The following is a 27,733-nucleotide window of genomic DNA, read 5'->3' as shown; positions in this document are numbered from 1 at the left end:
GTTTTGAGGGTTTCTAAGGGCAAGGTACAGGCAGGGCAAAACCAAACAGAGCTTGGCGCGGAGTCTTGCTGAGTTGAGGTGATGGAGACTGGAGTTCTGGAAAGAAGAGGTGGCTGGAGTTTGAAGGGCAAAGTGTAAGAAATGAGGTTGCTGCACAAGTAGGGAAAAACACTTCCACGGCCTATGGAATAATATCAAACAGTCATATACGTGTAACTGGACTCCCAGAAAAAAAAAAAAAAGGAAGCATAAAAAGATTTGAAGGAAAAAATGGTCAAAAGTCTTCTAAATTTGGTGAAACTATTAAGCCCACAGATTCAAGAAACTCGACACATTCCAAACAGAATGTACTTGGAAAAACTGTGCAAAACATATCATAACCAAATTGTTAAAACCTCCTGATAAAATTTTAAAAGCAGCCAGAGGAAGAAAAGATTCATTACAACAGATAAAGACTTCTTTTCTAAAATTAAGCAAGTGAAATCAGAGAGGGAGACAAACCATCAGAGACTCTTAATCATAGGAAACAAACTGAGGGTTGTTGGAAGGGAGTAGGGTGGGGGATGGGGTAACTGGGTGATGGACATTAAGGAGGACTCATGATGTAATATGCACTGGGTGTTATATAAGACTGATGAATCACTGACCTCTACTCTGAAACTAATAATACATTATATGTAAATTAATTGAATTCCAATAAAAAAATTTAAAAATTAAAAAAAAATAAAATTAAGCAAGCCAGAAGACAACTTTTTTATTGACGTTGACACACAATGATACATTAGTTTCAGGTGTACAACATAGTGATTCCACTAGTGTATCTGTTATGCTGTGCTCCCCACAATTGTGGCTACCAGTGGTCCCCATTCAATGCTATTGTGGTACATCGCGATAATGGAACACCTTTATACTGCTGCAAGAAAAAACGGTCAACCTCAAACCTGCCAAACATCCACTATCATAGACTATATACCGCCACGGTCTCTTGTCTGAACTAGTGGAATGGAGTTTCCTAACCAGTTTCCCTACTTCCATCCACGGCACCTTCCTATCCATTCTCCAACAGAAATCAGATTTTATTAACATGTAAAGAGAACCATGCAACAAACGACTGGCCTACTTCACTCTAAATAAAATCCAAAGCCCCTGACATGTCCTGCAAGGCCTATCTACTTTTCCTGCCTCTCTTCCACGCCTGCCACTCGGGTTCTCACTGGGTAAGCTTCTTGCAGCCTCACAACAATCACAAATGCATCCCCTCGGCCAAGAGAAGGTCTTTCCCTTCCTTTCGTGCTTCTGTGTCTCAGGTCAGGTCCTAACGGCAAAGTCCGTCGGAGGCCTTTCTTGACAACTCCCATCCTCCCAACCACAGTGAGGCTCTGCTGTGTTCCCTCAAGCATGGTACACAGTACTTTTTCATCTAAGCACTCATCCGTGTTTGTAATGCTGTATTTATTTGTGCAAGGATTTGATTGTTGTCATTCTCTCTTCTTGATAGGAGATCCGTGAGATTGGCTCCGCATGGAATATGTAGCACTAAATATCCGACACATGGTACGCACTCAGGAAATACATATTGGAATAATGAGTGAACTATAGATGACTGCTTACCTCAGAATTATGAGGAGACAGGCTGGTCTTCTTTGGAAGGATTCTCCTGTTCTCTCTGAAAGGATTATGGGAGGCCATTCTACTGTGCATGTCTCCAGAATTATAGACTAGGGAGGCTGACTTGCAGAAGTGCATTACAGCTCCTGCCAAAGAGAAGGATCAAGGCTCACCTTTCCCCACGGTATGGCTTTTATTCTTGCCTATGCACCAGGGAAGAAATGATTCTCACTTGGAAATCACACAACTAGGTACATTAACTTTGCTTGCCCACCTCGCCTAAGTCCCAGCCTCTTAGAGTGTATACTGGTGAAGGCAGGTGAGTGAGTTCAGCACAACACCCAATCACACAAGAATTTTTCTTCCCACTTCCAAAAACTCAGGGGAAGAGAATGGGAAACAAAGGGTCTGACAGTTAAAACTCCGGAGACACAGGGCTGTGTGCTTGTGGCTCGGGGAAACAGACCCAGCCAGAGTTCTTCCCGGGCCAGAGCTCAAGGACCTAAGCGGATGAATGCTCCATGTTAACAATGGCAAAGCTTCACCCCTTCTGGAGGCTTTAGGGTATAAAATGACTGCTTTGTTGCTTAGGGTCCTGGAGTTGCAGAGGAAATCAATTCCATTTATACACTTTAAATGATAATACTGTAAATGACAAAAGCTTTTCCCTGGGCAAGTACTGCAAACAGCAAACTGAACAATAGCAGTTAATATATCATTCAGAAGACACTCATGTAATCAATTAACTCATTACACTTAACTAGTCAGCCTCTTAATCCAAATTTAATCATCACCTCAAAGCTAGTTGACCATTATCAAGTCTACTAAAATGTCCCATTGAAATAATGCACCCTGGGGAAAAATACAGTCACAAGGCAGGGACACATTGACTCTTTAAAAAGGATTTAAAATCTTATATCCCTGCCTCCTTCCCAGTGCTCTATTCTCCCCTCTGGCCAGAGTTTTTTCCTGCTAAAAAAAAAAAAAAAAAAAGACATCTCTGGGACACCTGGGTGGCTCAGTCAGTTAAGCATCTGCCTTTGGCTCAGGTCATGATCCCAGAGTCCTGGAATCGAGTCCCACATCGGGCTCCTTGCTCAGCAAGGAGTCTGCTTCTCCCTCTCCCTCTGCTGCTCCCCCTGCTTGTGCTCTCTCTTTCTCTCTCTCTCTGACAAATAAATAAAATCTTTAAAAACAAACAAAAGGGCATTTCTATGGTCTTTGCCAGCTCTAATCACCTAAGGTTTTCCCATATTCAAGGCTTGATGTAGTGTACATGTGCACATGATCTGGTTTATTTTTAGCCCAAAGGCCACTTAGGGATGAGGTAAGAATTCCAAGTGAGATTCAAATTTGCAATAATACCAGTGGCTTGAGCACATGACTTCAGGCTGCCAAAACTGGACTTAAAAATGTCTTAGGGGCACCTAGGTGGCTCAGCCAGTTAGGTATCCAACTCTTGATCTCAGTTCAGGTCTTGATCTCAAGGTCATGAATTTGAGCCCCGCATTGGGCTCTATACTGGGCATGGAGCTTACTTAAAAAATATAAATAAAATAAATATGTCTTAAAGCTACTGAATCATACCCAGCTCTTCACTTTACAAATGAAAAAACTGAGATCCAGGGAAATTTCATTTCTTCTGATGATCCTACATACCTTTCAAGATTCAGCTCAGACACACACATATAAGACTTCCCTGACCACTCCTTGCTGTCATCAACCCCAAATATTTACTGACTCTGTGTTAGGTACCAGCCCCTACTGCAGGCACATGGGATCCACCAGTATACAACTGAGACAAAAATCCCTGCCCTTGAGTAGCATGGGACAGGCAATAAACAATAAGTGTAATAAATACAAATAAATACTGTAAATCCTAAAGTAGGTAGAAGGCTATAAATACTATGAAGGAGGAGAATAGAGCAGGGAAAAGGAGATCAGGAATGTCAGAGACGGGGGGTTGGTTCATTTGTGATTTTTAAATAGTCATGTAGGTCTTGTTGAGAAGGTGGCAGTTGACAAGAACCTAAAAGGGGTGAGGAAGTTAGTTACACAGACACCTGGGAAAAGTGTGCCAGGCAGGGGGATGGCACATACAAATGTTCTCTTTTATTTTTAAGATATTTATTTATTTGAGAGAGAGAGACAGAGTGTGTGTATGTGTAATTGGGGGGAGGGGCAGAGGGGGCGAGACAGAGAATCCTCAAGTAGACTCTGTGCTGAGCGGGGAGCCCAACACAGGGCTTGATCCCAGGACCCTGAGATCATGACCTGAGTGGAAATCAAGAGCCAGATGCCCAACCTACTGAGCCACCCAGGCGCCCCAGCACATATAAATGTTCTTAGATAGCAGCAGGCCTGGTTAGCACAAGAAACAATGAGCGCATTGGTGAGAGAAGTAAGGATTGGAGAGAAACTGATCATGCAGAGCTCTGTGGACCACTGCTGGGGCCTTGGTTTGAGTGAGTGATGCAGAAGAGTGAGATGATGCAACACCTGACCTCAAAGGTTCACTCTGGCTGCTGCATTGAGAACAGAATGTGGTGGACAGATACAGAAGTACAGAAACCTGAAGGCGGCTATTGCAGGGACTTAGGTAGGAGATGAGGGTAGCTTGGGACCAGTGGTAGCAGTCAAGTGAGAAGTGGTTTAATTCTGGCCATACTTTGGAAAATGCAACCAACGGATTTGGTTGATAGATTAGATGGATTATAAGAGAGAGTGTTTCTGAGGGTTTTAATCTTTTTCTTAAGTCTAAGCTACATACTTAACTAAATTCCAATCCATCAGAAGGTGTCGTAATTGTTTTTCCATCTTTGACTCTGCACCAATCTCTCTGAGGGCAGATGTGCTGTATTCACTTCTACATTCCCAAAGCCTCCTTCAGCATTCAATAAATATTTGCCAAATAAATGATCATGAAGCATGGTAGATGTGAATTCATACTGGACCCAATACTGTCTTTATCATCTCTCTGCCAAGATGTGTTCTACCTCAAGTATGAAAATCCATTTGCTAATATGAGGTCAGTCAGGCCCCAATCTAAGAGTTCAGGCTCCACATGCTGGTGTCTCTTTCCTGACCGTATTAGTTTTAAAACAATGCACATTTAGAATATCAGCTTTCCGTGGGTTAGGAGTCCAGGCACATGGTCTTCTGTTAGGTTCTCGCAAGGCTACAATCAAGGCATTAGCCAGGCCATGTGTGTTCTTACTTGGAGGGTGAACTGGGGGAGATTCTGTTTCCAAGCTTATTCTGGTTGTCGGCAGTTAATTTCCTTGCACCATAGAACTGAAGGCTCCAGTTTTTTCCTGTTGGCTGGAGGCATCTTGCTGTTTCTAGAGGCCACCTGCAGTCTTCAATATGTTCACTCACTTCATCAAGCCCACAAGGAAAGTCATCAGCCTGTTGAAAAGAAATGTTATATAGCATAAAGGAATCCCAAGGGTGACATCCCAGCACCTTTGCTTTATTCTATTAGTTTGAAGCAAGTCACAGATCAAGCCCACACTCAAGGAGAAGAAATTACACAAAGACGTGAACATTGGGAAGTGGAAATCATCGGGGGCCACCTTAGGGTCTGTCCACCAGAATGACTTTTATCAGTAGAATTTTTTTACCATCCCAACAATTCTGACCCAGTGTTTGTTCTGGCATAGCATGGCCCTCTAGACTTCGCTGTCCAATATTGTAGGTACTAGCCCCATATGTGACTGGTGTGATGGGAGAAGTGAACTCTGAACTTCTTTTAAAATTTTAATGAATTTAAATTAAATTTAAAAACTGATATTCAACTCAGTTATTGGAGAAATTTTTATGTGTCTTTGGAACAACCTGGCTCTATGAATCTGATTTTTCAATGAACTTTTATGAAATCTAGATACTGATCAAGTATTTCCACTGAAAACTTAGTGTTCACATTAAGATATGCTGTTAATTATAAAATCACCAGATTTCAAACTTAGTATAAAAAAGAAATATCTCAATAATCATTTTATATTGATTACGTGTTGAAATGATCACATCCTGTACATATTGGGCTACAAAATATATTATTAAAATAATTTTCATGTTTTTTTAATGGGTTACCAGTAAATTGAGTTACATATGCGGCTCGCTGAGAGAAAATACAAAGAGGTGTTGAGCTTACAATGAGGTTGGAAAGGCACACCATCAAAGTTAGCTAATAAGGCAAGACAATATCTAACGCCAAACAATAATCACTGTGGCGGCTCAGAGGAGAGAAAGCCGGGGCCACCCACAAGCCGGCCAGACTTGAGCAGACGAGCCAGGCGAAGCTGAGTGTTTTTAGAGTGGACGCGCCGCAGGACGCGCTGCGCACGCGCCGCCGCGCGCTCCGCCCGGGAACGCTGGGCGCCGTTTGACCCCACCGCCGCGCCGTAGGTCGGCCTGCACGCCGCCGGCTACCATGGCGGACGTGTCCGAGCGGACGCTGCAGCTGTCTGTGCTGGTGGCCTTCGCGTCCGGAGTGCTGGTGGGCTGGCAGGCGAACCGGATGCGGAGGCGCTACCTGGACTGGAGGAAGCGGAGGCTGCAGGACAAGCTGGCGACGACTCAGAAGAAGCTGGACCTGGCCTGAGACCCCGCGCTGTCGGCCCCCGCCGGCCCCCGCGCGCCCACCTCGCCTCGCCTCGCCCACGCGGGGTCTGCGGCCCGGCGCCGGCGTGAGCCACGCTAGCTTCACACTCTCCGCCTGCAGCGCCTTGCTCTTTTTGGAGTCGGTGAGCAGTACTTACGGGGCGGAGACTAAGGGGAGACGTTGGGGGCGGGTGAATATTTTGGGGCAGGAGCGCCTGTGGATGTTTCATAGGAGGTGACTTTCTCCCAAAGACACCAGGATTCTGAGGAGGTTTTGTTTTCTCCAGTAACTTGCAGTATGGTGTCCTAGTTCAGTTCATTGCGTGCCTTTAGTGGGAATGCCTTACCACGGGCAACATTGTTGCACCTTGACATTAAACTTCAAAAAGGAAAATACTGGAAAGAAGGAAAGGAAGAAAGAAAAGGGACCGTGGAGATATTCCTGCCACCTCCTACCGCCTTATTCTTTTCGATAATATCCGTGGTAGACCATAGTACATCTTTGCATTCATGTTCTGTAATCTCCAATCTGAATTCTTTGGTTGTTGGCAGCCTGGTAAAGTGGAAAGAGCAGTGGCCTGGAAGTTAGGAGTCTTGCATCTAGTGGTAGCTTTATCATCAGAGCTGTGCAAATTGAATTATCTGTAACATCAAATCTTATAGTTCATAGTTTAACTCCACAGAATAATTTGGAAGTTAACGATTATATATTTCTGATTGTTTTTCTCTTTTCTGTTTCCAACAGTTTGTCGAAGATGGAGATAGAGCCCTGGACAGATCTAATTTCTCCTTGCACTTTATGAGTCAATTTTATTTTTAAAATAAAAAAATTTTAAACATCTTTGAATCTTCTATCAAAAGGAAAGGAGTATCTTGCCTGCCAAGCAGTTTACTTCATCAAAAGATCTGGATTCTCAAAACTGATCTATTAGTGTTTTTGAGCAGTTACCTTCTTTCTTAAGGAATCTATGCCAGTTGCTTGGTACTACTGCGAAGCAGAGTTGGCCTAGTGATCATATGAATCCTTTGGCCAACTGTTACTGGATCTGTTCAAGAAAGCAAGGGGCTGTGTAAAAATAACTGAGTTAAGGGTGATGTATATGCCCCAAGTACAGAGTGATAACATACTCCAATTATTACTGGCAAAAATTTCATTTATATGTCATTATAGAATATATATTAAAGGAAAACCCTAACCCTAACTCTCTTGACTAAAGCGTAGTGATAAATTCCAACTGTTATCTAAAAATCAAGAGTAAGTGACTAAGTCCTTGGTTATTTTTGATTTGCAAGAGGTGTTTTCTATAACACTGTCCTTGCTCATAAGGATTAATTTTGTGTCTCAGCACATTTAACAGCAGCTCCATATTAACATAAAAGTTAGAATAGTTGGGGTGCCTGGGTGGCTCAGTCAGTTAAGTGCCTTGGCTTGGGTTGTGGTTCAGGGTCCTGGGATTAAGCCCTGCATCGGGCTCCGCAGGGAGCCTGCTTCTCCCTCTCCCTGCTGCTCCTCCTGCTTGTGCGTGGGTGCGCGTGCTCTCTCTCTCTCTCTCTCTCTGTCAAATAAATAGATAAATCTTTGAAAAGTTGTTTCCACACAAAGCCTTTTTTTCCCCATTTTACTGGGGCCATTATGCTTTATTACTTTCAATACTTGTTTTCATTCTGTGAATGCAAGGACTAAAATGTTGGTTCTTGGGCTGTAGTGTGCTTCTCAACCATATGAGAAGCTAAAAGCCATTAAGTGGGAATTCCCTCATTATTCTTCCTCTCAGTAGCTCTATTGAGGGCAAAGGTTTTGAACAGGACTGCACAATATAGTCATCTAGAGAGCTTTAAAAATACTGATCCTGGGGCGCCTGGGTGGCTCAGATGGTTAAGTGTCTGCCTTTGGCTCAGGTCATGATCTCAGGGTCCTGGGATTGAGCCCCACATTGGGCTCCCTGCTTGGTGGGGAGCCTGCTTCTCCCTCTCCCTCTACTGTTACCCCTGCTTGTGCTCTCTCTCTCTCTGTCAAATAAATAAAATCTTTAAAAAAAAAAAAATACTGATCCCTGTGTGCTACTCCCCACAGATCTGGATTTATGTAGTTTGCGGTGTGCCTGGGCATTAGGATTTTTAAAGTTCCGCTGGTGATCGTGATGCCCAGCAGAGGCTGAAAACCGCTGGTTCTGAGGCTTTATCTCATTAGCTTTTCTTTCTCAGAAGAGAAGATGAATTCTGCATCCCACCTCCCCTCCCCTCCCCATGCCAAGGACCTTCCTTGTTCTCTACTACACCATTTTTGTCTAGCATCTGCAGTCTCTCCCTGCTTTCCCTCTATTGACAAACATGCAGATTTTGACTTCAAAAAAATCTTTAGTTGACCCCATCATTTGCTAATTAGAAAAAGTGGTCCACTATCACTTTCTTCCTAAATATTTTGCCCATTAACCTGTTGCACTCTGCCCTCTGCACCCCCCTCCCCCGGAGCCTTTGTCATCTAATGGCCATTTCTGAATCCTTAGTTTTCACCTCCAGAGTATTGGATAATGCCAGTATCTCCCTTGAAATTCTTCGCACACTTTCCTGATAATTTAAAACTTTCCCACATTTCCAAACTTTTACTACTGCTTCCTTTTCTAAGTTCTTTCAACTTCAATCCTTGGTCCTCTGTCCTTCCCTTTGGATTACCCAACCAGTGCCCAGGCTTACCTACCATATCCAGGCAGAACCCCTCTAAGATTCCTACCCCACTTTATCCTTTTATTTCCAGCTTCACACTTCAACTGCCTGGTGCTTTCATCGGATAATCTTACTGAAGAACTCAAATGCAATGTGTAGTTGGCGGGAAGTTCTGCGGGTGACCCTTCTATGACAATCTTTGGTGGGTGGTACGGCTTCATGATTCTAGTCAATCACCCTAGCTCATGAGCTCTTTGAGCCCAGTGCCTTAAACATCTTGTACCACAGGTCCAGCCACTGTTTTCCACCAAGGTGCTCATAAATATCTGACACTTTTGAGGTGAACTGTTTTAAGATCCTGAAATAGCCAACTTTCTCTGTTCTCTTTGTGTAATTTCTTCTTAGTAGGTTCCTAACTACTTGGTTCCACCAGTTCTACATAATGAGTCTCTCAAAAACCATTAAATTCTTTTCCAGTGTCTCCTGTAAGGTAGCAATACAAAGTTGATAATTCATTTTAACACACTGATGGAAGAAAATCATAATGAGTTTTACAAAATAGCTTGTTCTCAGGAGAAATAGTCACCATGTTTTGCTTGGTTTCAGCTACCTCACTGCAAAACTTTGTTCTAGGTTACTTTTGATGTAGGAAAGGTGTTAGGGTTCAGAGCTGATGGCCAAGAAAGAATTATTGAGACGTCTTCGGTGCAAAAAGGTGGTTTTATTAAAAACGGGGACAGGACCTGTGGGCAGAAAGAGCGGCACTGGGGTCATGAGGAGTTGCGATCATGTACTTTCAAGCTGGGAAGATGTTAGAGCGTAAGTCTCTAAGGAATTTTGGAAACGGTTTCCAGGACCTTGAGGGAGCTAGCTATTGTTAGGAAAAGGTCATTTATTACTGTTTAGTAAAAACTCAGTAATGAGACCCTTCAGATGTGTATCAGTGGGTCATATGCTTAGGGGATGATTGCCAACACGTATCTTGCAGGGTAGCGATAAAGGAAGTTTCCAAAGGATTTTTATATGTTAAAGTAGACTTACAGGATCCTGGGGGTTGGGCTATGATTGTCTTTTGCCCTTAACAAAGTATTAACGTTGAGGCAGCTGAGTTCCTAGGTCACTTTGCCTGTTTCAAAGACTTGACAGTGGGCTGTAAGTAGTAAGGAAATTGAATTTTTCTTTTGCCTTTGTTTCCCACATCACTTTGATTTTCACAATGGCATCAAGGGATAACAAAAAAGAAGCAATGACTACTGTTAAGGTGACTGCTGAGCATTACAAATCAAAAGAAATATAAATTAATGAAAAAGGCTGTTAGTGGAGTAATCTCATCCCTTATAGCACACTGAATACTTAAATAGTATGTCTCAGCCTTAAATATGTATATGAAACACTGGGGTATTATTAAAATATAGGTTCTGATGCTGTAGGTCTGTGGTAGGGCCTGAGAATATGCATTTCTAACAAGCTCCTCAAAGGAATAAATGGTTCATAATGTGTAAAATTAAAGTCATCTTTCCACTTGAGGTGAACAAGAGTAGGAAGCTTTTTTGCATCCTTCCCCATTGCTCATACACACATGTAGGGGTTTTGTTTATTTTTACCAACACAGAATTATACTATATTCATGACCCTGTAACTTTTCCATTTAAAATATTGAAGTCCTTATAAATCAGATACAGAATATTTTTTCCAATTTACTTACAGATATATATTTCAAATAAATAGAAATGATGGATTTTGCTTACCTCCTAGAATATCACTTAGAAGTACTGATTAATCCATTTAAAAATATCTTACAGCAATCCTTTTTCATTTGTTGTTACAGACTTTTTTTTTTAAATATAGAATGCTTCACGAATTGCATGTCACCCTTGCACAGGGGCCATGCTAATTTTCTCTGTATCAGTCCAATTTTAGTGTATGTGCTGCCCAAGTGAGCCCTGTTACAAACCCCTTTTAAAAAATTGTATTTATCGGGGCACCTGGGTGGCTCAGTCATTAAGCATCTACCTTTGGCTCAGGTCATGATCTCAGGGTCCTAGGATCGAGCCCCACATTGGGCTCCCTGCCCAGCGGGAAGCCTGCTTCTCCCTCTCCCACTCCTCCTGCTTGTGTTCCCTCTCTGGCTGTGTCTCTCTCTGTCAAATAAATTAAAAAAAAATTCTCTAAGAAAAATAAAAAATAAAAATTGTATTTATCTATTAGAGTGAGTGTACGAGCAGGGGGAGAGGCGAAGGGAGTGGGAGAAGACAACTCCCTGCTGGGCATGGAGCCCAACTGTGGGGCATATCTCAGGACCCAGAGATCATGACCTGAGCCAACTAAGCCACCCAGGTGTCCCTGTTACAAACCTTTTTAATGAAAATACTATGGGGGCGCCTGTGTGGCTCAATCAGTTAAGCGGCTGCCTCCGGCTCAGGTCATGATCCTGGGGTCCTGGGATCGAGCCCCATGTCCGGCTCCCTGCTCAGCAGAGAGCCTGCTTCTCCCTCTCCCGCTGCCTGCCACTCTGCCTACTTGTGCTCTCTGTCTGTCAAATAAATAAATAAAATCTTAAAAAAAAAAAAAGGAAAATACTATGGCTATTTGAGTCAATTTTTAAAAAGATTTTATTGAGGGGCACCCGGGTGGCTCAGTCATTGGGCGTCTGCCTTCGGCTCAGGTCATGATCCCAGGGTCCTGGGATGGAGCCCCCCCCCCCCCACCGCCTTCATTGGGCTCCCTGCTCAGCGGAGAGCCTGCTTCTCCCTCTCCCACTCCCCCTGCTTGTTTCCTCTCTCGTTGTCTCTCACTCTGTCAAATAAATAAAATCTTTTAAAAAAAATAAAGATTTTATTTATTTATTTGAGCGAGAGCACGAGTGGGGTAAGGGGCAGAAGGAGAAGCAGACTGCCCACTGAGCAGGGAGTCCAATGACACAGAGCTCAAATACGTATATTAGGAGTGTATCACACAATGAAATACCAGAGAGCAATGAGAACTGAACAAACTACAACTACATACCATGATATAGATGCATCTCACAAACATGTTGACTGAAAAAAGCCCAAAAAGATGCCGGGACACACTGCATGATTCTGTTGTACAGTTTTAAGAGGCAAATCAAGTTTTTGTTGTTAGAAGTTGGACGGTGTTTACTTTTGGCATAGGAGGGTGGGTAGGGATTAGAAGAGGAAGACTACTTAGGGTGCTGGTAATGTTCTGTATCCCAATCTGGGTGATGTGACATGAGGGTGTGTTCAGTGTGAAAATTCAATGAGGTGGACACCTGTTTGTCATTCTTCTCTATGTATATTTGAAGAAAAAAGTACACAAGTAACATAGTAGTTGGGCCTGTGGAATCAACCTGTTTGTTGTACTGAAGCGCATTCATTTATATTATGTAGTTCAACATTTGAAAATTGAGCTCGTATCATCATCATTCTTATTGGGTGTCGTGCAAAGTTTGGAAATTGGACTTAGAGGATTCAGTACCACCTGAGAAAATGTTACTACAATTTCCCTAAGATACAAAATGGAGATCGTAATTATTTGCTCAGACACTTGAGCAGACAAAATCACCGTCCTCACAGAACTCAGGATGGACAACGTGACAACATGCAAAACTAAAATGAAATGGAACCAGCAATACCCCAAACGGCAAAGAATTAAAAATTGTCCTTTGATGTGAGAATATGCGACAAAATCATGTATCCCATGCAGGCCACATAGGAAAGCTATCCTTGCAGTTAATTTAAGAGTTTAAGATGCTTAAATTGTACCTTAAGATTACTTTAGCAAAACTGGCATCAGAAAACAAATGCCGTTAACACCGAGAACCCCGACAGTCACGGCGTGGTAATACTGCGGTACCGTGGGACATGTAGTTTCCAGCGCCGTTGGGCATTCTCTCCCACCTCCACCCCAACCCTGGCCAGTAAAATAGGACTACCTGGGCAGCGGGCCTAATCGGAGAGCCCAGGACCAGCGGAGTGGCGCGGAGGTCACCACAGCATACAACAACCTCCACGCTTTTCTTCCATTCGCCCGCGAGGCGGACGCGCAGTGATTACGTCACCTTCCCACGCCGCCGCCGTGGTTTCCCTGGCGACCGGTGCGCGCTCAGCGCCGAGGCGAGGGAGATGCTGGCTAGGCGGCAGCGCAATCCTCTGCAGGCCCTGCAGCGCCGCAGTCAGGAATTGAAGCTACAGGTATCGTCTGGCTGTCCAGCCGGGGGCCTGGGCACCACGAGGTTGCTTGGGCTGTGGCGGCGGGCGAGATCTGGGGTGCCCCCTAATCCTGGCAGCCTACCCCGACCCACTTCCTTCCCGAGTTATAGCGCTCCTTCCCCCACCCCAGCATCCCGGCACTAACCCCGATTCTAACCCCTCCTGCTCCTAAACACAACCCCCGGGAAGCTGAACCTCCCGAAAATCGTGACCCATCGACGAAGCGCCCTCCCCCTTCTCTTAACATCTCAGTCTCCAACCTGACAACACCCTTAACCCACCTCATCTCCAAATTTAATCTTAACAATAACCTTTTCCAACCATCTCCGCGCCCATTGCTTTCCTCCACTCTATTGCCCCCTTACCTTCGAGCCATCTTTCAGTGAAGGCTGTTTTTGCTTCACATGAACTCAAACCAAATATGTGTCAAAGAATAGTCCTAATAGGTAAGAAAAATATTAGGATACGACAGATTAGCAAAGGACATGAACTAAAGAAGTGCAGGGAGCTCATAAACATGAGAAAAGTCAACTTAAAAAATAAGCAACTGCAAAGGAAATAAAACATCACAAACATTTAAAAAATCTCAATGGCCAGTACTGGGGAGGGTGTGATGAAACATGAACTTATATACGCTGCTCCAGAGTATAAGGTACAGCATTTCTGGAAAGCAGTTTGACAAGATGTAGTAAATATTTGCGCTCCTACGCTGGGTAATTACATTTCCAGGGATTTGCCATACATAATAATAAAAAATTTATTGGGACAGATTAATGTATAAAAGTGTTCATCACAATATTACTTATAATAGAAAAGACTGGATATCACTTAAATGATCAGTAATAGGGGAATGGATAAATAACTTAAGATGGGATACAATAGTATTATTAAAATTTGTTAAAATATTTTAGTGTGTTAGGGAAAATATTTGTGATAAAATGTCAAGTTAGAAAATATAAGATATAAAATTGAACATACAGTATTTCAATAAAATTATTTTATATCTAATATACGTAGAAAAAAGATTGAAGGAAACAACCCAGGATAGTAACTGTGTGCGCTAGAATGCTGATGTTTATTATGTTTCTCTTCATACTTTTTGATATTTTCATAATCTTGAACACCAAATATATATGACTTGAAAAAATAAGTAGTAATTAATGGCTTGTTAATTTTTTCCAAAATTCTTATTTCGCTTTGCTAATTTTACTTTTTTTAATTTGATCTATTAAATAAAATTATTGTCTAATCTTTGATAGACAAGAGATTTACTGAGTGCTCATATTTGGTCCTGTTTTGGACTCTCATTTAAAAAGTACAAAGATTTGGGGCTCCTGAATGGCTCAGTGGTCCTGGGATCGAGCCCCGCATCCTGCTCCCTGCTCAGTGGGGAGCCTGCTTCTCCTTCTCCCTCTCCCTCTGTCTCCCGGCTCGTGCTCTCACTATCTCAAATAAATAAAATCTTTAAAAATAAATAAATAAAAATTTTAAAAATAAAAAGTACAAAGATTTGATAGATAAATATTTCTTAAGTGACTTTTAGATTTTACAGTGGTGCAATAAAAACAGAATACTCTTCTGGTAGAAATAAAACTTGATGAGGCTTTGACTTAAGTGAGCTTTGGCTAGATGCTTAATATGGTTCTGTATCTGACTTTAAATTTAGTGGGACATTGGGAGAACCAGGAAAGTTTCAGAAGTAAACTACAAAGAAAATTATTACTAAGACAAAGATGAAACAGAGCAATTACGAAGATTAGTCAACCTGCAGAAGACTTGTCCCTGGAGTCTTCTGATAGCCTGAGTGTCTGGGAAGGGCTCCCTGATAGTGGGAGCTAGGTTTTCCCTGTCTCCACAACGGACACCTGAAGCAAAACACAAACAGATTTCCAATTTGGTGTCCGTGGACAAGTAATCAAGAGCCCACCTGGGTCATGCCTATTAAGACTGACTCTGTCACCAGCTGTGAATTTGTAACTAACGCTCAGATGCCAAAATAGCAAGTGTAGAGAAGAAACTAGTGAATTTCAATTTCTCATCAGTTTCTCTTCTTCCCTCTTCTTTCATCCACTTTATCTTCTCCTCATCATCTTTAGAAAAGAACCCAAAAGAAATACGTACCCACATGGGGTACGTATTTCTTTTGGGGGGACATTGGGAAGGTTACGTGTAGTGTTTAGAAAATGCTAAGTCAAGGTGTAAGATAGAAGAATGAGAGTAAACAAACTTGTCACGTATTCATACGATACTACCGAGCAGTAAAAAGGAATAAACTAATGATTCTGTATGGCAGTGTCTCAAAAACATGCTGTGTGAAAGGATGACACAAAAGAGTACATCCTTTCTGGGAACTTTCTGGGGTAATGGTAATTTTCTGTATGTTGATAGGGGTTAGAGTTACATGGGTGTGTGCATTTGCCAAAACTCAGCAAATGTATATTTAAGATATGTGCGTTCTATTGTATGTAAATTTTTTACTGAACATTGAATTCTCAGCGATACTCGTGGTACATCATTTATGAGGATTGCAGTTTATTTTGAAATACATAAAAAATAAGATGGATTGATGAATAGATAGATCAAAAAGGTATAGTAAAATGTTAATGGTAGAATCTAGGTAGTGGGTATATGGGGGTTCACTGTGAAATTCTTTAAACTTCATTGTATGTTTAAAAGTGTTCATTGTGAAATATTGGGAAAAGAGAATTAAAATTTTATTTCCTAAGGTTATATGGTATTTAACAATATATTCTAACAGTCTCTATTTATTGTAGGTTGATAGCTTGCTTTCTGAGAGTCGATTGAAAGGAGCTCTAGATGCCAGTAAAAGGAGAGATATTTACCAAAGGTAAAACCTACTAAATTATATAAACTTTCCAGAAACCATACTTCCATTTCAGTGGGCAGTATTTATAGCATAGAAATTGTTTGAGGTGTTATTTCTTTCCTTTTTTTATGGCACAATTTCTAAAAAGACAAAATAATAATGGGAAATAATACTGAGGTAACAGTGAATGAAATTTTCCAAAATGTATTTAAAAATATTTCTTGCAATTATCTTTATCTCCCAGGTCTAAATAGTGATGGAATGGTAAGATTAAATAGAGAATTACAAATGTTATAAAGCAGCAACTTACATTTATTCTGTACTCTGTACATTTATTCTGTACTCTATTATGTCCCAAGCAGTGTGGTCCACACTCTAAAACCTCTTGATTAATTTTCACGATAACACCATGAGATACTTATTAATATCCTTGAGAAAAACGTTCCCACAGTGGTTTGTTAATATGTCTACCATGATTTTGCTATAAGACATTACAGTGGGCAGGCAATAAAAATGTTTGAAGACTGGGCGCCTGGGTGGCTCAGTTGGTTAAGCACCTGCCTTCAGCTCAGGTCATGATCCTGGAGTCCCGGGATCGAGTCCCACATCAGGCTTCCTGCTCAGCAGGGAGTCTGCTTCTCCCTCTGACCCTCTTCCCTCTCATGCTTTCTATCTCTCATTCTGTCTCTGAAATAAATAAATAAAATCTTTAAAAAAAAATGTTTGAAGACTGCTGAGAAATGCAGAATTCAGTCAAGCAAAAGAAAATTTCACTGCAGTCTCACTGGAGTTGGGAGGCTTTGGTCCATTTGAATCAAATGGAAGGATTACATCATGGTATAACTAAGGATCTAGGAAAAACTAAGCTAAACCTGAAGATTACGGACTTGTGACAGCAACTGTAAAAACTGCTCAGTGTCAACATAGTGGCTGAGGCAGAGTTGGCCTACTGTAGCCTCAGATCCTGGGACCTGGTCAGAAAACTCTCAGCCCCTACATCTGAATAATAATTGGCCGATTATACAGTAAAAATAATTTCTACTTAAACCTTTGAAGATACTGTCAGGTTTCTTTGCATTCAGTGATGATCATTCCTTTGTAATTGACTTGTTCGGGGCTTTTCTCTTCAGCCTTGGTGTTTTGAAATTTTATCACGATGTATTTAGGTGTCATTTTTATCCTGCTAAACAGTCAGTCTTTTCAACTTGAAAACTCTTGTCTCTCATAAGTTCTGGGAGATTTCCTTTTCCTAGATCTTTTTTTTTTTTTTTTTTTTTACTTCTGTTTGTCCCTTTCTTCCTGAAACACCTTTGAGTCAGGTATTGAACCTCCTGGACTATTCTTGGTCTTTTATCTCCCCATTAAAAGTTTTTATTTCTTTGTCTTTTTATTTACACCTGGGAAAGAGAATTCTTTCTTTGGTTCCTCTGGACTCCAGTTATATATTTATTTAATTTTGGTTAGGTGTAAATTTTATCTTCCATGTTGCTGGTTTTCTTTATTATATCTGGTGGTCCTTGGGTTATCCATTTTTATTTAAGAATGAGGGACTAGTTTGATTATTCCAGATAGCAGTCCAGGATTCTTCTACTGTTGTATATATAGGTCTCTTTCCTACAGTATTATGCCCTGAATGAGAATGAAGTTCTTCGTACGTGGGCCGGGATTTTCAAGGGTCAGGGAACTAGCTGTTAGGCTGAGGAATGCCCAATGCCAGAATATGATGTGCTTTAACCCTGGTGTATAGAAAACTTATTTGGCAACTGTAATTCTCCCTAGGTCATTCATTAACTTTATTTTTTAGAGATGAATCCTCTGGTAAGGAGGGAGAGCAGAGGGGGTGAGGTAAGAGAAAGGGGAAGCTAGCTGGCTCAGATTTTCTGTGAACAGACTTTTTAAAAAGCCAGACTTCTTATCAAAGGGCCTTAAATAAATCTGAACTTAATCAGTATCTTTACTCTCTTCCTAAATAATATAAAGCCCATAGATTGCTTTAAGATTGATTGCCTTTATAGGTTAGATGTTATGGATATCATTTAATTAATATAATATAACATAACATAACATAATATATAAAACAAATCCCAGCCATTGTGGTTGACTTCATCTGTAGAACTTCATAATATATTCCCTTAGACACACATTAATTACCCCTCCCTCCCTAGTCCTTCCTACCTGCTGACCCAAATCGTGGTGTTCTCTGCCTGGCAGATCTTGTTCCTCTTAGGGGCTTCTTCCTCTCTTTATAGAAGAACAGGCTTCCATCTTTTTTCCATGCAGCAGAAATTTGTTGAAATATCTTGTTGACAGGTGGTCCCTCTTTCATTGTCTTACATTCAGGGTTTAATATCTCTTAAAATGTTTTATTAATCATTTTTGATGGGGTTTTAGGAGGTGGTGAAGATGAACGTGTGCTTGCGTTTTTATCCTGATGCAGAAATCTTAAAATATCTGAATAGTATGAAGAGTTTAATAATTTTATAGATATGAAGGGGATCATTATAATAAATAATTTGTTTCATGGTTTTCTACTCTGGCTCTTAAGTGAAATTTTTGAGTCTAGTTTCAGTTAGGATTCTTCAGGGCACCTGTTAAAACTAGTGGCTCTACAGTCAGTCTCATTCCACAAAAAGTCTGGAAGTAGGTTCTCCCAGGGTGGATAAGTGGCTCGTGATGTCCTCAAGACCAGCCCTTGCTGTCACTGTGCTCTGTCATCCTCATCTAGTTGTGATGGCTCCTCTCAGCTTTACAGAGTCCTCAGGTGTCTGTATCTAAAAGCAGAAAGGGTGAAGAATTCTTTACATGCTGCACCAGGGAGGATAAAATGGGAGGCAGTACCCAACATATTTCTTTCATGTTTTGTCGGCCAGCACTGGGGCACACACCGACCCTACTCACAGTGGATTCTGAGCACTGTCAGTGTCAGCGTCAATGGGGGGCTAACCCTGTCAGCATAGAAGCAGGTGGTGGAAGGGCTTTTGGATAAGTAACTAGCAGGGTCAGCCACAGTTTGCTATTTTCCCTTCTTTTCTGCCTCTTTCACAAAGGATTTTTGTCCCCCTTTTTGCTACTTACTTCATCTCATTAGTTTCTGTAAGAAAAAAAATTACTCAAACAGCATAAAAAATATTGACTCTTGCAGGTCAATATTACAGTATTACAATAAAAGAATTACACAAACAGCATAAAAATACTGACTCTCACAGGTTTTTTTTTTTTTAAAGATTTTATTTATTTATTTGACAGAGAGAGACACAGCGAGAGCAGGAACACAAGCAGGGGGAGTGGGGGAGGGAGAAGCAGGCTTCCCGCCGAGCAGGGAGCCCGATGCGGGGCTCAATCCCAGGACCCTGGGATCATGACCTGAGCCGAAGGCAGACGCTTAACGACTGAGCCACCCAGGCGCCCCATCACAGGTTCTTTTTTTTAGAAAACATTTGAATTTTGATAACTGTCATTATTAGATGTAGCCCATTTTCAGTCATTTTTATACTTCTTACAGGGGTCTAAGACTTAAGCTACATTATATGAACTGTTGTTGGAATAATTAAAACACTGTATCCATCTAGATGGGCCAAGCTCAAAAGGGGAATATGCTGCGGTGGGAAGAGGCCAGCTGTAGAATCCTAAACTCTTTCTTCACGTGTTTCTCCACCACTGACCAACTGTGACCCTTTCTTAGAACCTCACCTTCCTTCTGCCAGAGTGAGAATTGGTGTGAGGCTCAAATGAGGTGGCACTCGCGAAGTGCCTAGCATTATGCGTGATGCACGGTATACTTTGTCATTATCGTCCTTAAGGGCGTCTTCTGGGCTAGGTCGTGGGCTTATGGAATTTTAGGGCTGGAGAAGCATTTTGAAGTCCAGTGCTTTCCTTATTTTAGAGATAGGAAACTGAAACTCAGAGTCACTTAAGCTTTCTGAAGCTTTCTGGTACACACATACCTGTGTACCTTAAAGCCTGTGAGGATCACCCAAGCTGGTGGGTGGAAAAGCAGTTACAGGTGAACTTTTTAACATCATTCATACAATAGCTAATTGCCTTGCCAGCTTAAAGACTTATGTATGATTTTTTAAAAACAACTTTCCAGCCTGACAACAGAAAAATTAATATTTTTTTCTTTCTTTTGAAAATTTAGATGTATCCAATTAAAACAGGCAATAGATGAAAATAAAAATGCTCTTCAAAAATTAAACAAAGTAAGTATTATGGTTAATGATATTACAGAAAACCTGTTTTTATGCAGATATTTTCATTAAGTAGGAATTCATTAGAGTGGGTAAGTTTCTGGGTTTGATCACAGTCTAACTGTGATCAGTGCGGACTTGCCCGACTGGCTTACTGAGTGTGTGCTTTGGAGCAGAAAAGCCAGGCCTCTAAATGCTGAGAAAAGCTCAGCTTCGGTGAACTTACCCAGCATTGAGGACCCAGAAGATCCAGGAAGTTATTTTTAATTTTACATTGTGTAAGTTTTCTGTTTTACAGTTAAGAGTTGTTTTGATTTTCATTACACTGTGGGGAGAGTACATAATCGGGCCCTGAGTAAGTGGTGAAGAAGCTTCTTGTATCACATGGCAGCTCTAATGTCAGTGACTCTACAGAAATAGGAGGAACTAGAATTTACTCTCAGAAGTTCCTTCAGGATTTTCCCTGTTAGTATGAGCCTGAGCTTCAGCTAAGTGTCCAGGGCCAGAGACTCACAGAGCATTTAAAGTGGAAGGTATCTAAAAGTCTTCCTACCCACATTCTGAGCATCTCTTCCGAATTTCAATGACACAAAACTCTTGAATTTAGGAGGCAGGCTGACCCTAAATTTGAAATCTAATTATCCTGTTTCACAGGTGAGGAAGCTGAGTCTCCCAAAGGTGAAGCAGCTTTCTCAGTGTCTCACTGCCAAAAAGTGGCAGCACCTGAGATTGGCACCTGTCTTTTTGACTCCAAAGCCTATCTTCTGTCTGGAACCTATCTCTTACGGACTATAGAGGGTCTGGAAGAGCTAACAAGAAAACAAACAAAAAACCAAGTAGTATAATTTTATTTATCTCTTCATTTGGGTTACATTTCAATATAATAATCTACATTTCTCTTAATCTTACTTCTCTAAGGTAGCCTAGTCTCATGTTGACGTTTATGTTGTCTTCTAGAACTTACTGGAGTATTTTTTTCCTTCTAAAATAAATATAATAGGAAACTGAAATAAATTTTTCAGTGAAATATACTTATATTCTCTCATAGGCTGATGAACCTGCTCCTGTCGGGAACTATAATCAGAAAAAAGAGGAGGAGCGCAGTCTTTTGGATAAGCTTACCCGCCAGCTGCAGGAACTTGCCGTGTCCATAAGTAGAGAAAATATAACCGAGTATGCTTCTTTCCTTACTTTCTTTCTGTCAGATATTATGTCACCAACAATTTTAATGTTTGATTCAGAATAAAGACATATTAAGAGTATAGATATAAATGAATGGTGATAACAGGTGTAATCAGTTGACATTTATTTATTGTGCATAGTAGAAAGTCTTAGATCCTATGAAAGATGTGAAGAAGTGAAAGTCATAATCTCTGCCCTTAGGTAATTTATAATCTAGTTGGGGAAACAAAAAAGCAATCTGAATAGCTAAATAAACAAGTGTTAGAAAATAAGGATGATGCTTCTAATGTCAGTGTTGTTATATAAAAAGAAATTATTTGGATTGCCTATTTGCTTCCTTCTTTCATAAATATTCTTTAAAAATTAGAGGCAGAAGTATGCATTGTTTGTCTGCTGTCGTGGATGTTAATAACAGCCTTTGCAAAGCGGAAAGAAAACTTGGTCTAAACAAACCCAATTTGTGGAAAGCAAAAGAAAAAAATTAACTATTTAGACTCTTCAAGTGCTGTTCACATACTTTTACACTATCCTGGGAAAAATGCTAAAGGATGTAGATGCAAGGATTCTAGAATTTCCACTGATTTCGAGTACTGAGAATGACAATGTAGCTGGTTTGGGACTTAACCTTCCTACCATAAACAGCTATAAAATCTGGACAAAGTATACAAAACAGCTGGTCGAAGTCACTGAACATCAGCCAAGGAGGCTGATGGCCTTAATACAGGATAACAAAGGAACTTGAGTTCTACATTCACCCAGATCCTCTCCGTGGGGAAAATTTATGGGCTGTGGTACAGGAAGGTGGATCCTAAACAGGGAGCCGCCGTATCACTGAGCTCAGGAGGCAGAGATCAAATTTTGGAGTTCCCAAGGCCTTTGGGGCTTCTGGGAGAGAGAAAGGAGTTGCAAGAGACAACTACAGAAATCTGAATAGACTCCTGGGCTACACAGCGTGATTCCAGAAGCACTGGCAGAAAGTACCTTCTAGGAGACTGAGAGCTTAAAAGATTCTGGAAGTCATACAATCCTGGAAAAATATTGGCGTTTGTACCCAGTTAGAATAAAGAGACTTTGGCAAATGCTTCAGGCATTTAGTGGAGATCACAGAAGGCCTTAGTCATGCTGTCATTGTCATTGCTGTTATTAGGAGTACTGAAAATACCCTAGTACTAAGAACTGTGATCTTGAAATAAAGACAAGACTGAAGTAGATCTTGTCCAAGCCTAAAACCAGACCTTAACAGGAACATGATAATTTAACTGTGTAACAGAGTAAAATTCAACACTATAGAGGAAGATGACATAATCCAAAGTCTCTAAATGTCTCATCCGTAATAGTCACTAATAAGAGAATTACTGGAAGTACAAAAGAGCAGCGGTAAATAAATAATCAGCAACTAAATAATAAGATAGTAAAAGCAGACTTAGATCTGAACTAGATAATACAATTAGCTGACAAAGACTTCTAAATAATGATTAATATGTTAAAAGAAGAAAAGATGGATGAAATGGAAAAAAGTGGAGTATTTTAAGAACATTCAAATGTAGAAAATGAACGTTCTTCAACTGTAAAATATCTGATGAAACAATGACTGAGAAGTTTCTCAGTTTGATTCAATATGTAGATTCAAAGAGGTGGAAAATGTCATATAATAAGGAGAAAAAATAACCAGTAGAAGCTCAGATGACCCAAATGTGAAAATTAGCAAACAAGAACTATAAAACAACTGTTTTCAGCTTGTTAAAGAATTTGTCGGTAAAGATGGATAGCTTGGATGGATAAGGAGGAATCAAGCAGAGAAATGGCAGCTAACAAAATTTATAGCTTTAAGTGTATACCTTAGAAAGGAAGAAAAGTTGAGCATCAGTTATTGAAGTTTCCAACTTAAGAAGACAAGAACAAGAGATTAAACCCAAGGCAAGTAGAAAGGAGGAAATAATAGAAATAAGAGCAGAAAACAATAAATAATAAAAAGACATAGTAGATAATATCAATAAAGCCAAAAGTTAGTTCTTTGGAAGAATTAATTAATGGATAAATTCCTAGCAAGACTGATCAAGAAAAGAGAAAGAGAAAGGAAAACAACAAGAAAACAAGGATGAAAACTAATCACTACAGATCCTATAGAAATTAAAAGGATGCTGTGAAGATATTATGAACAACTTTATGCCAAGACATTTGAAAATCCAGAAAAAAATAATTTCCTTGAAAAATAAAAGGTACTTGACACAGGTGAAGAGAAAATCTTAATAGTCCTGCTAAAATATCTACGAAAGAAGTTGAATGTGTGATTAAAAACCTTCCCACAGAATAAATTCTCAGGTGGCTTCACTGATGAATTGCTGCAAACATTTAAAAAAGAAATAATACCAGTATTACAAAATCTTTATAGAGAATAGAAGAACATTTCCCAAATCATTTTATGAGCTTTAGATAACAAAACCTGACAAGAATATTATAAGAAAAATAGCAAGGCCCTCATGAACACATGAACAAACCCAATATAAAATATTAGCAAACAATCCAGTATCATTTCAAAATGACAATACAGCATGAGTAAGTGGAATTTATTCCAGGACACAAGGTTAGTTTAACATTCAAAAATCAATAATTAAAGTTCACTCTCTTAACACAATGAAGAAGGACCATGAATAATCATGTCAAGTTCCCATTATCCTTGGCAACATTTTAGAATAATTGACTCATAAAAGATGTACAAAAGATCTCCTAAAAAGGGAAAAGGGCACTTTGAAAATCAATATGACATATTTTATGGGTTTTTATTTTTATGGTGTAAAAATTTTGTTAAGTTACTGTTTATGTGGGGCGCCTGGGTGGCTCAGTCGTTAGGCATCTGCCTTCGGCTCAGGTCATGATCTCAGAGTCCTGGGATCGAGCCCCATGTCGGGCTCCCTGCTCAGCGGGAAGCCTGCTTCTCCCTCTCCCACTTCCCCTGCTTGTGTTCCTTCTCTCACTGTGTCTTTCTCTGTCAAATAAAGAAATAAAAATCTTAAAAAAAAAAGTTACTGTTTATGTTTAGGTCACTGTGGTATGAGGGTATCCCACAAATATTTTAAACCAAGTGAACCCAGTACTCTGTACTCTTTATTCTGGAGAGTATCTCATAATTGGCTGGTTTCATATTTAGCAATGTTCATTTGCATCAGTCTAAATATGTTGTTATCCCCATTTTTAAGATAAGCTTCTCTAATGTAAGCTTTAGGAGAGCAAAGATCTCTGTTTTGTTCATTGTCGTATCCCAAGCACATAGTGTCTGTCACACAGTAGGTGCCCAGGAAACATTTGATGACTTTGCTGAAGTGTTGAATGACAAATAAAGCTCAGAGAGATTTAGTGACTCATCCAAACTAGTATTATTTTAATTCTTCTCTCTTCCCTCACCTCCCATTGTACCTCGTTAATACCTTTATAAACGTCTTTCTCTTCATCCTAATGCTGTTTTTTTTTTATTTAGTTCATACTGTTGTCTTGTTTCACTTTAACAGCCACCTTTGCCTTTAGCCCTTTTTCCAGTCTGTTCCCCACATTGTAGCCTAGTCATCTTTTCAAAGTACAGATGAGATCATGACCTTCTCTTACTTCATTCTTAGAGACTGTGTTAGAAGGAAAGCTCACATGGGTTACATTCTGCTCACCTCTTTTCAGCCTCATCTCTTTCTTACTCATTTCTTCAAGCCTTGTCCTACCATTCATGAGCTACTTGAGGTTCCCTCAACTTGAGCCTCCTCACTCCCTCTCCTTCCTTTCTACTTCCTTTTTAACTCATTTATTCCAAGTCATCCCTCCAGACCTAATTCTAAGCCTTTTCTGATCCCCACCCATACAGTGTAGGTTAAGTGTCCCTCTATGTGTTTCCTTAGTATCCTGTGTATACCTCTAATGTACCTATCAAACTATATTGTAATTACCCATTTTCTAGATTGTCTCACTGTAAGCTCCTCGAGGACAGGGAATTGTTTACGTGATTTACCAGGTTCTGTATCCACTGTGTTTGACATGGACCTGACATACATCATTATCATCATCATAGCGGACTTCTATTAAAAACTTGTGGCAGGAAGGCACTGTTCTAAACCCTCTGCGGATTTGTAACTCATGTAATCTTCGTGACAGTCCTGTGAGGCAGGTTCTATTATAACCTTCACTTTACCAATGAGAAATGGAAAGCTTAAAAGAAACCTACGCAAGGTCACTCAACAAGGAGAGGACATAGCCAGAATGTAAACTCAGAGCCCGTGCTGTAACCACTGTATCATAGCGCTCAAGCAGCATTTGCTGAAGGGATGGATGAATCCAAGACTTGAACACATGTCCCATGACCTCAAGTCCCATGCGTGCTCGGCCGTGTCCCATACATGACTCAGATGTATTAACTCCTTCACCACTCAGTCCCTCAAGTCACATATTGTTCCCTAGATGGTAGAAACCATGAGTTGTGCTTTCTCCTTATTTCCTTTATTTGCCCAGTTCCAAATATGGGTAGGATCTTCTGTATGTAGAAGCTGTCCTCATTACTTGATCTGTTCTTATACGTTATTTCAAGTGGTCCTTATCATAGAACTATTTTTCACAGAATTGGGGCACCTACTGAAAGAGAAGAACATGATGATTCTGCTGATGATGATGAAGAAGATGAAGAAGAAGATGATGAAGAAGAGAGTGAAGAAAGTGGTGGAGAGGAAGAAGAAACAGAAGAGGAAGAGAAACAGGAAAATGAATCCCACCACCAGGCAACAAGTACAGAATACATTGCCATTGGAGATTTTACTGCTCAGCAAGCTGGGGATCTTACATTTAAGGTAGAAACAAGACTAGAACTTAACCTAAGGATAAGTTTGCATACCTGACAGAATAAGAAAACTCTAGCTATATGCCTAGATTACATGTTCCTGGTATTGTTTTTAAAGACTCAATCTCTTTTAATAAAATAAGTAAAAATTATGATTTATAGACAGTGATCATGTGAAATGTTATCAAAGTTATATGGTAAGAGAATGGTGAAATTAAATGCTATTTTATTTTTGAAAATAGTTTCAGTGTTGATAATTTCTAATTTAGGGGTCAATTTTAATTTACAATGTTTTACTTTGTTTTGATTTAAGAAAGGGGAAATTCTCCTTGTAATTGAAAAAAAACCTGATGGCTGGTGGATAGCTAAGAATGCCAAAGGAAACAAAGGTCTCATTCCCAGAACCTACGTGGAGGTTAGTCTTTATTGTTTATTCTTTCCCCTTTTCTCCTTTGAAAACTTTTTTTCCATTTAAAAAAATTTTTTTTCAAAACTTGTCTTCATTTTTAATAAAACGTTTAGCTGTATTCTTTGATCAATTGACTGGTGAGTGACTTGAGATATAGAATTTACTTTAATTTTAGAGGGACAGGGCATGGGGAAAATCTTGTGTGTTAACAGTCCTGGGGATCTGTGAAGAGCTGTTATGCAGGTGAGGCCTAGAATGTTATGACACAAAGTGCTTTGTGCATTAATGCTGATCATAAAAATTAATAGTTTATTGTAGGTTGTCAAACGAAACCACAGTTAACTTCCACTAATGTAAGATCCCTTACTTGGATGTACACATACTGTACATGCGTGTTTGCAGCCTTTTTTTTAATATTTCATTATATAGCATGGTCATTTTCTTTGCCAATATATATGGATATCTGTCTAGATCAGCGCTGTCCAATAGAAAAATAATGCAAACTATAAATGCATTTTTAAATTTTCTCATAACCACACTGAGATGTCTTTTTTTCTGATAGCACTTCTAACACTTAATTGTGTGATTTTTTTTTTCCAACACCAAATACATGTTGTTTTCCACACCAGTTTTCTGAAACCAATAAGGTGTCCAACAATTCAATTCAATTCTGACACTAACTCCTGGAGTTAGCGCAGACCTGTCAAGTTAAGGGCTCACCCCACGAGCTGCCCTAATTCAGTTGCCAGTCCCAAGTTCCACAGGCCACCTGTACTTCTGAGTGACCAGCTATAAATTCAGTTCCCACATGCCTCCTCAGGTTTGATCATTTGATCAAGGGACTCCCAGAACTCAGGTGACCTTACTTGTGTTTACCAGTTTAGTATAAAGGCTACAGCTCAGGAACAGCCAAATGGAAGGCATGGATAGGGCAAGGTATTGGGAAATGGAAAGAGTGGGACCTGGATCTTCCATGCTCTCTCTGGGGCCACCCTCCCACCCAGCACAGCATTCTATGTGGTCACCAACCTACAAGGCTCCCAAAACCCTGTCTTTTAGAGGTTTTTATGGAGGTATTGTTACATCGGCATGATTGAATAAGTGATTGGCCATTGGTGACTGAATTCAGTTTCCTGCTCCTTTATCCTCGCTGAAGGTGAGGAGGGTGGTAGTGGTGGTGCCCTGAAAGTTCTAACCCTCTAATCACATGGCTGGTTCCTCTGGCAGCCTGCT

General features: G+C 40.4%; 2 protein-coding genes and 1 non-coding gene across 3 annotated transcripts in view; 2 read left to right on the top strand and 1 right to left on the bottom strand.

The window, feature by feature from the left end:
• Window positions 1-6,012: 6,012 nt before the first annotated feature.
• MTLN (mitoregulin) lies at window positions 6,013-7,049 on the top strand. The gene is made up of 2 exons (XM_028117148.2): window positions 6,013-6,353; window positions 6,956-7,049. The coding sequence occupies exon 1, from the start codon at window positions 6,041-6,043 to the stop codon at window positions 6,209-6,211; it is 171 nt and encodes a 56-aa protein (XP_027972949.2). The 5' UTR covers window positions 6,013-6,040; the 3' UTR covers window positions 6,212-6,353; window positions 6,956-7,049.
• Window positions 7,050-10,712: 3,663 nt separating this feature from the next.
• LOC114219714 (U6 spliceosomal RNA) lies at window positions 10,713-10,818 on the bottom strand. The gene has a single exon (XR_003611443.1). It is a non-coding gene; the product is annotated as a U6 spliceosomal RNA (small nuclear RNA).
• A 2,167-nt stretch (window positions 10,819-12,985) lies between these two features.
• NPHP1 (nephrocystin 1) overlaps window positions 12,986-27,733 on the top strand; it is a 52,839-nt gene continuing 38,091 nt past the window's right edge. Inside the window, exons 1-6 of the mRNA XM_028117183.2 lie at window positions 12,986-13,067; window positions 15,860-15,933; window positions 20,051-20,111; window positions 21,148-21,272; window positions 25,876-26,101; window positions 26,405-26,506. Of these exons, the coding sequence (XP_027972984.1) occupies window positions 12,999-13,067; window positions 15,860-15,933; window positions 20,051-20,111; window positions 21,148-21,272; window positions 25,876-26,101; window positions 26,405-26,506 (657 nt within the window). The 5' untranslated portion in view covers window positions 12,986-12,998. The remainder of the gene's footprint in view (window positions 13,068-15,859; window positions 15,934-20,050; window positions 20,112-21,147; window positions 21,273-25,875; window positions 26,102-26,404; window positions 26,507-27,733) is intronic.

The sequence above is a fragment of the Eumetopias jubatus genome, unplaced genomic scaffold, assembly GCF_037043125.1.
Source record: "Eumetopias jubatus isolate StellerSeaLion01/CBP00866 unplaced genomic scaffold, mEumJub1_p1.0 scaffold_9, whole genome shotgun sequence".
Classification (NCBI taxonomy): Eukaryota; Metazoa; Chordata; class Mammalia; order Carnivora; family Otariidae; genus Eumetopias; species Eumetopias jubatus.
Note: the sequence above shows the minus strand (reverse complement) of the source record. Positions and strands in the feature narration are given on the sequence as shown.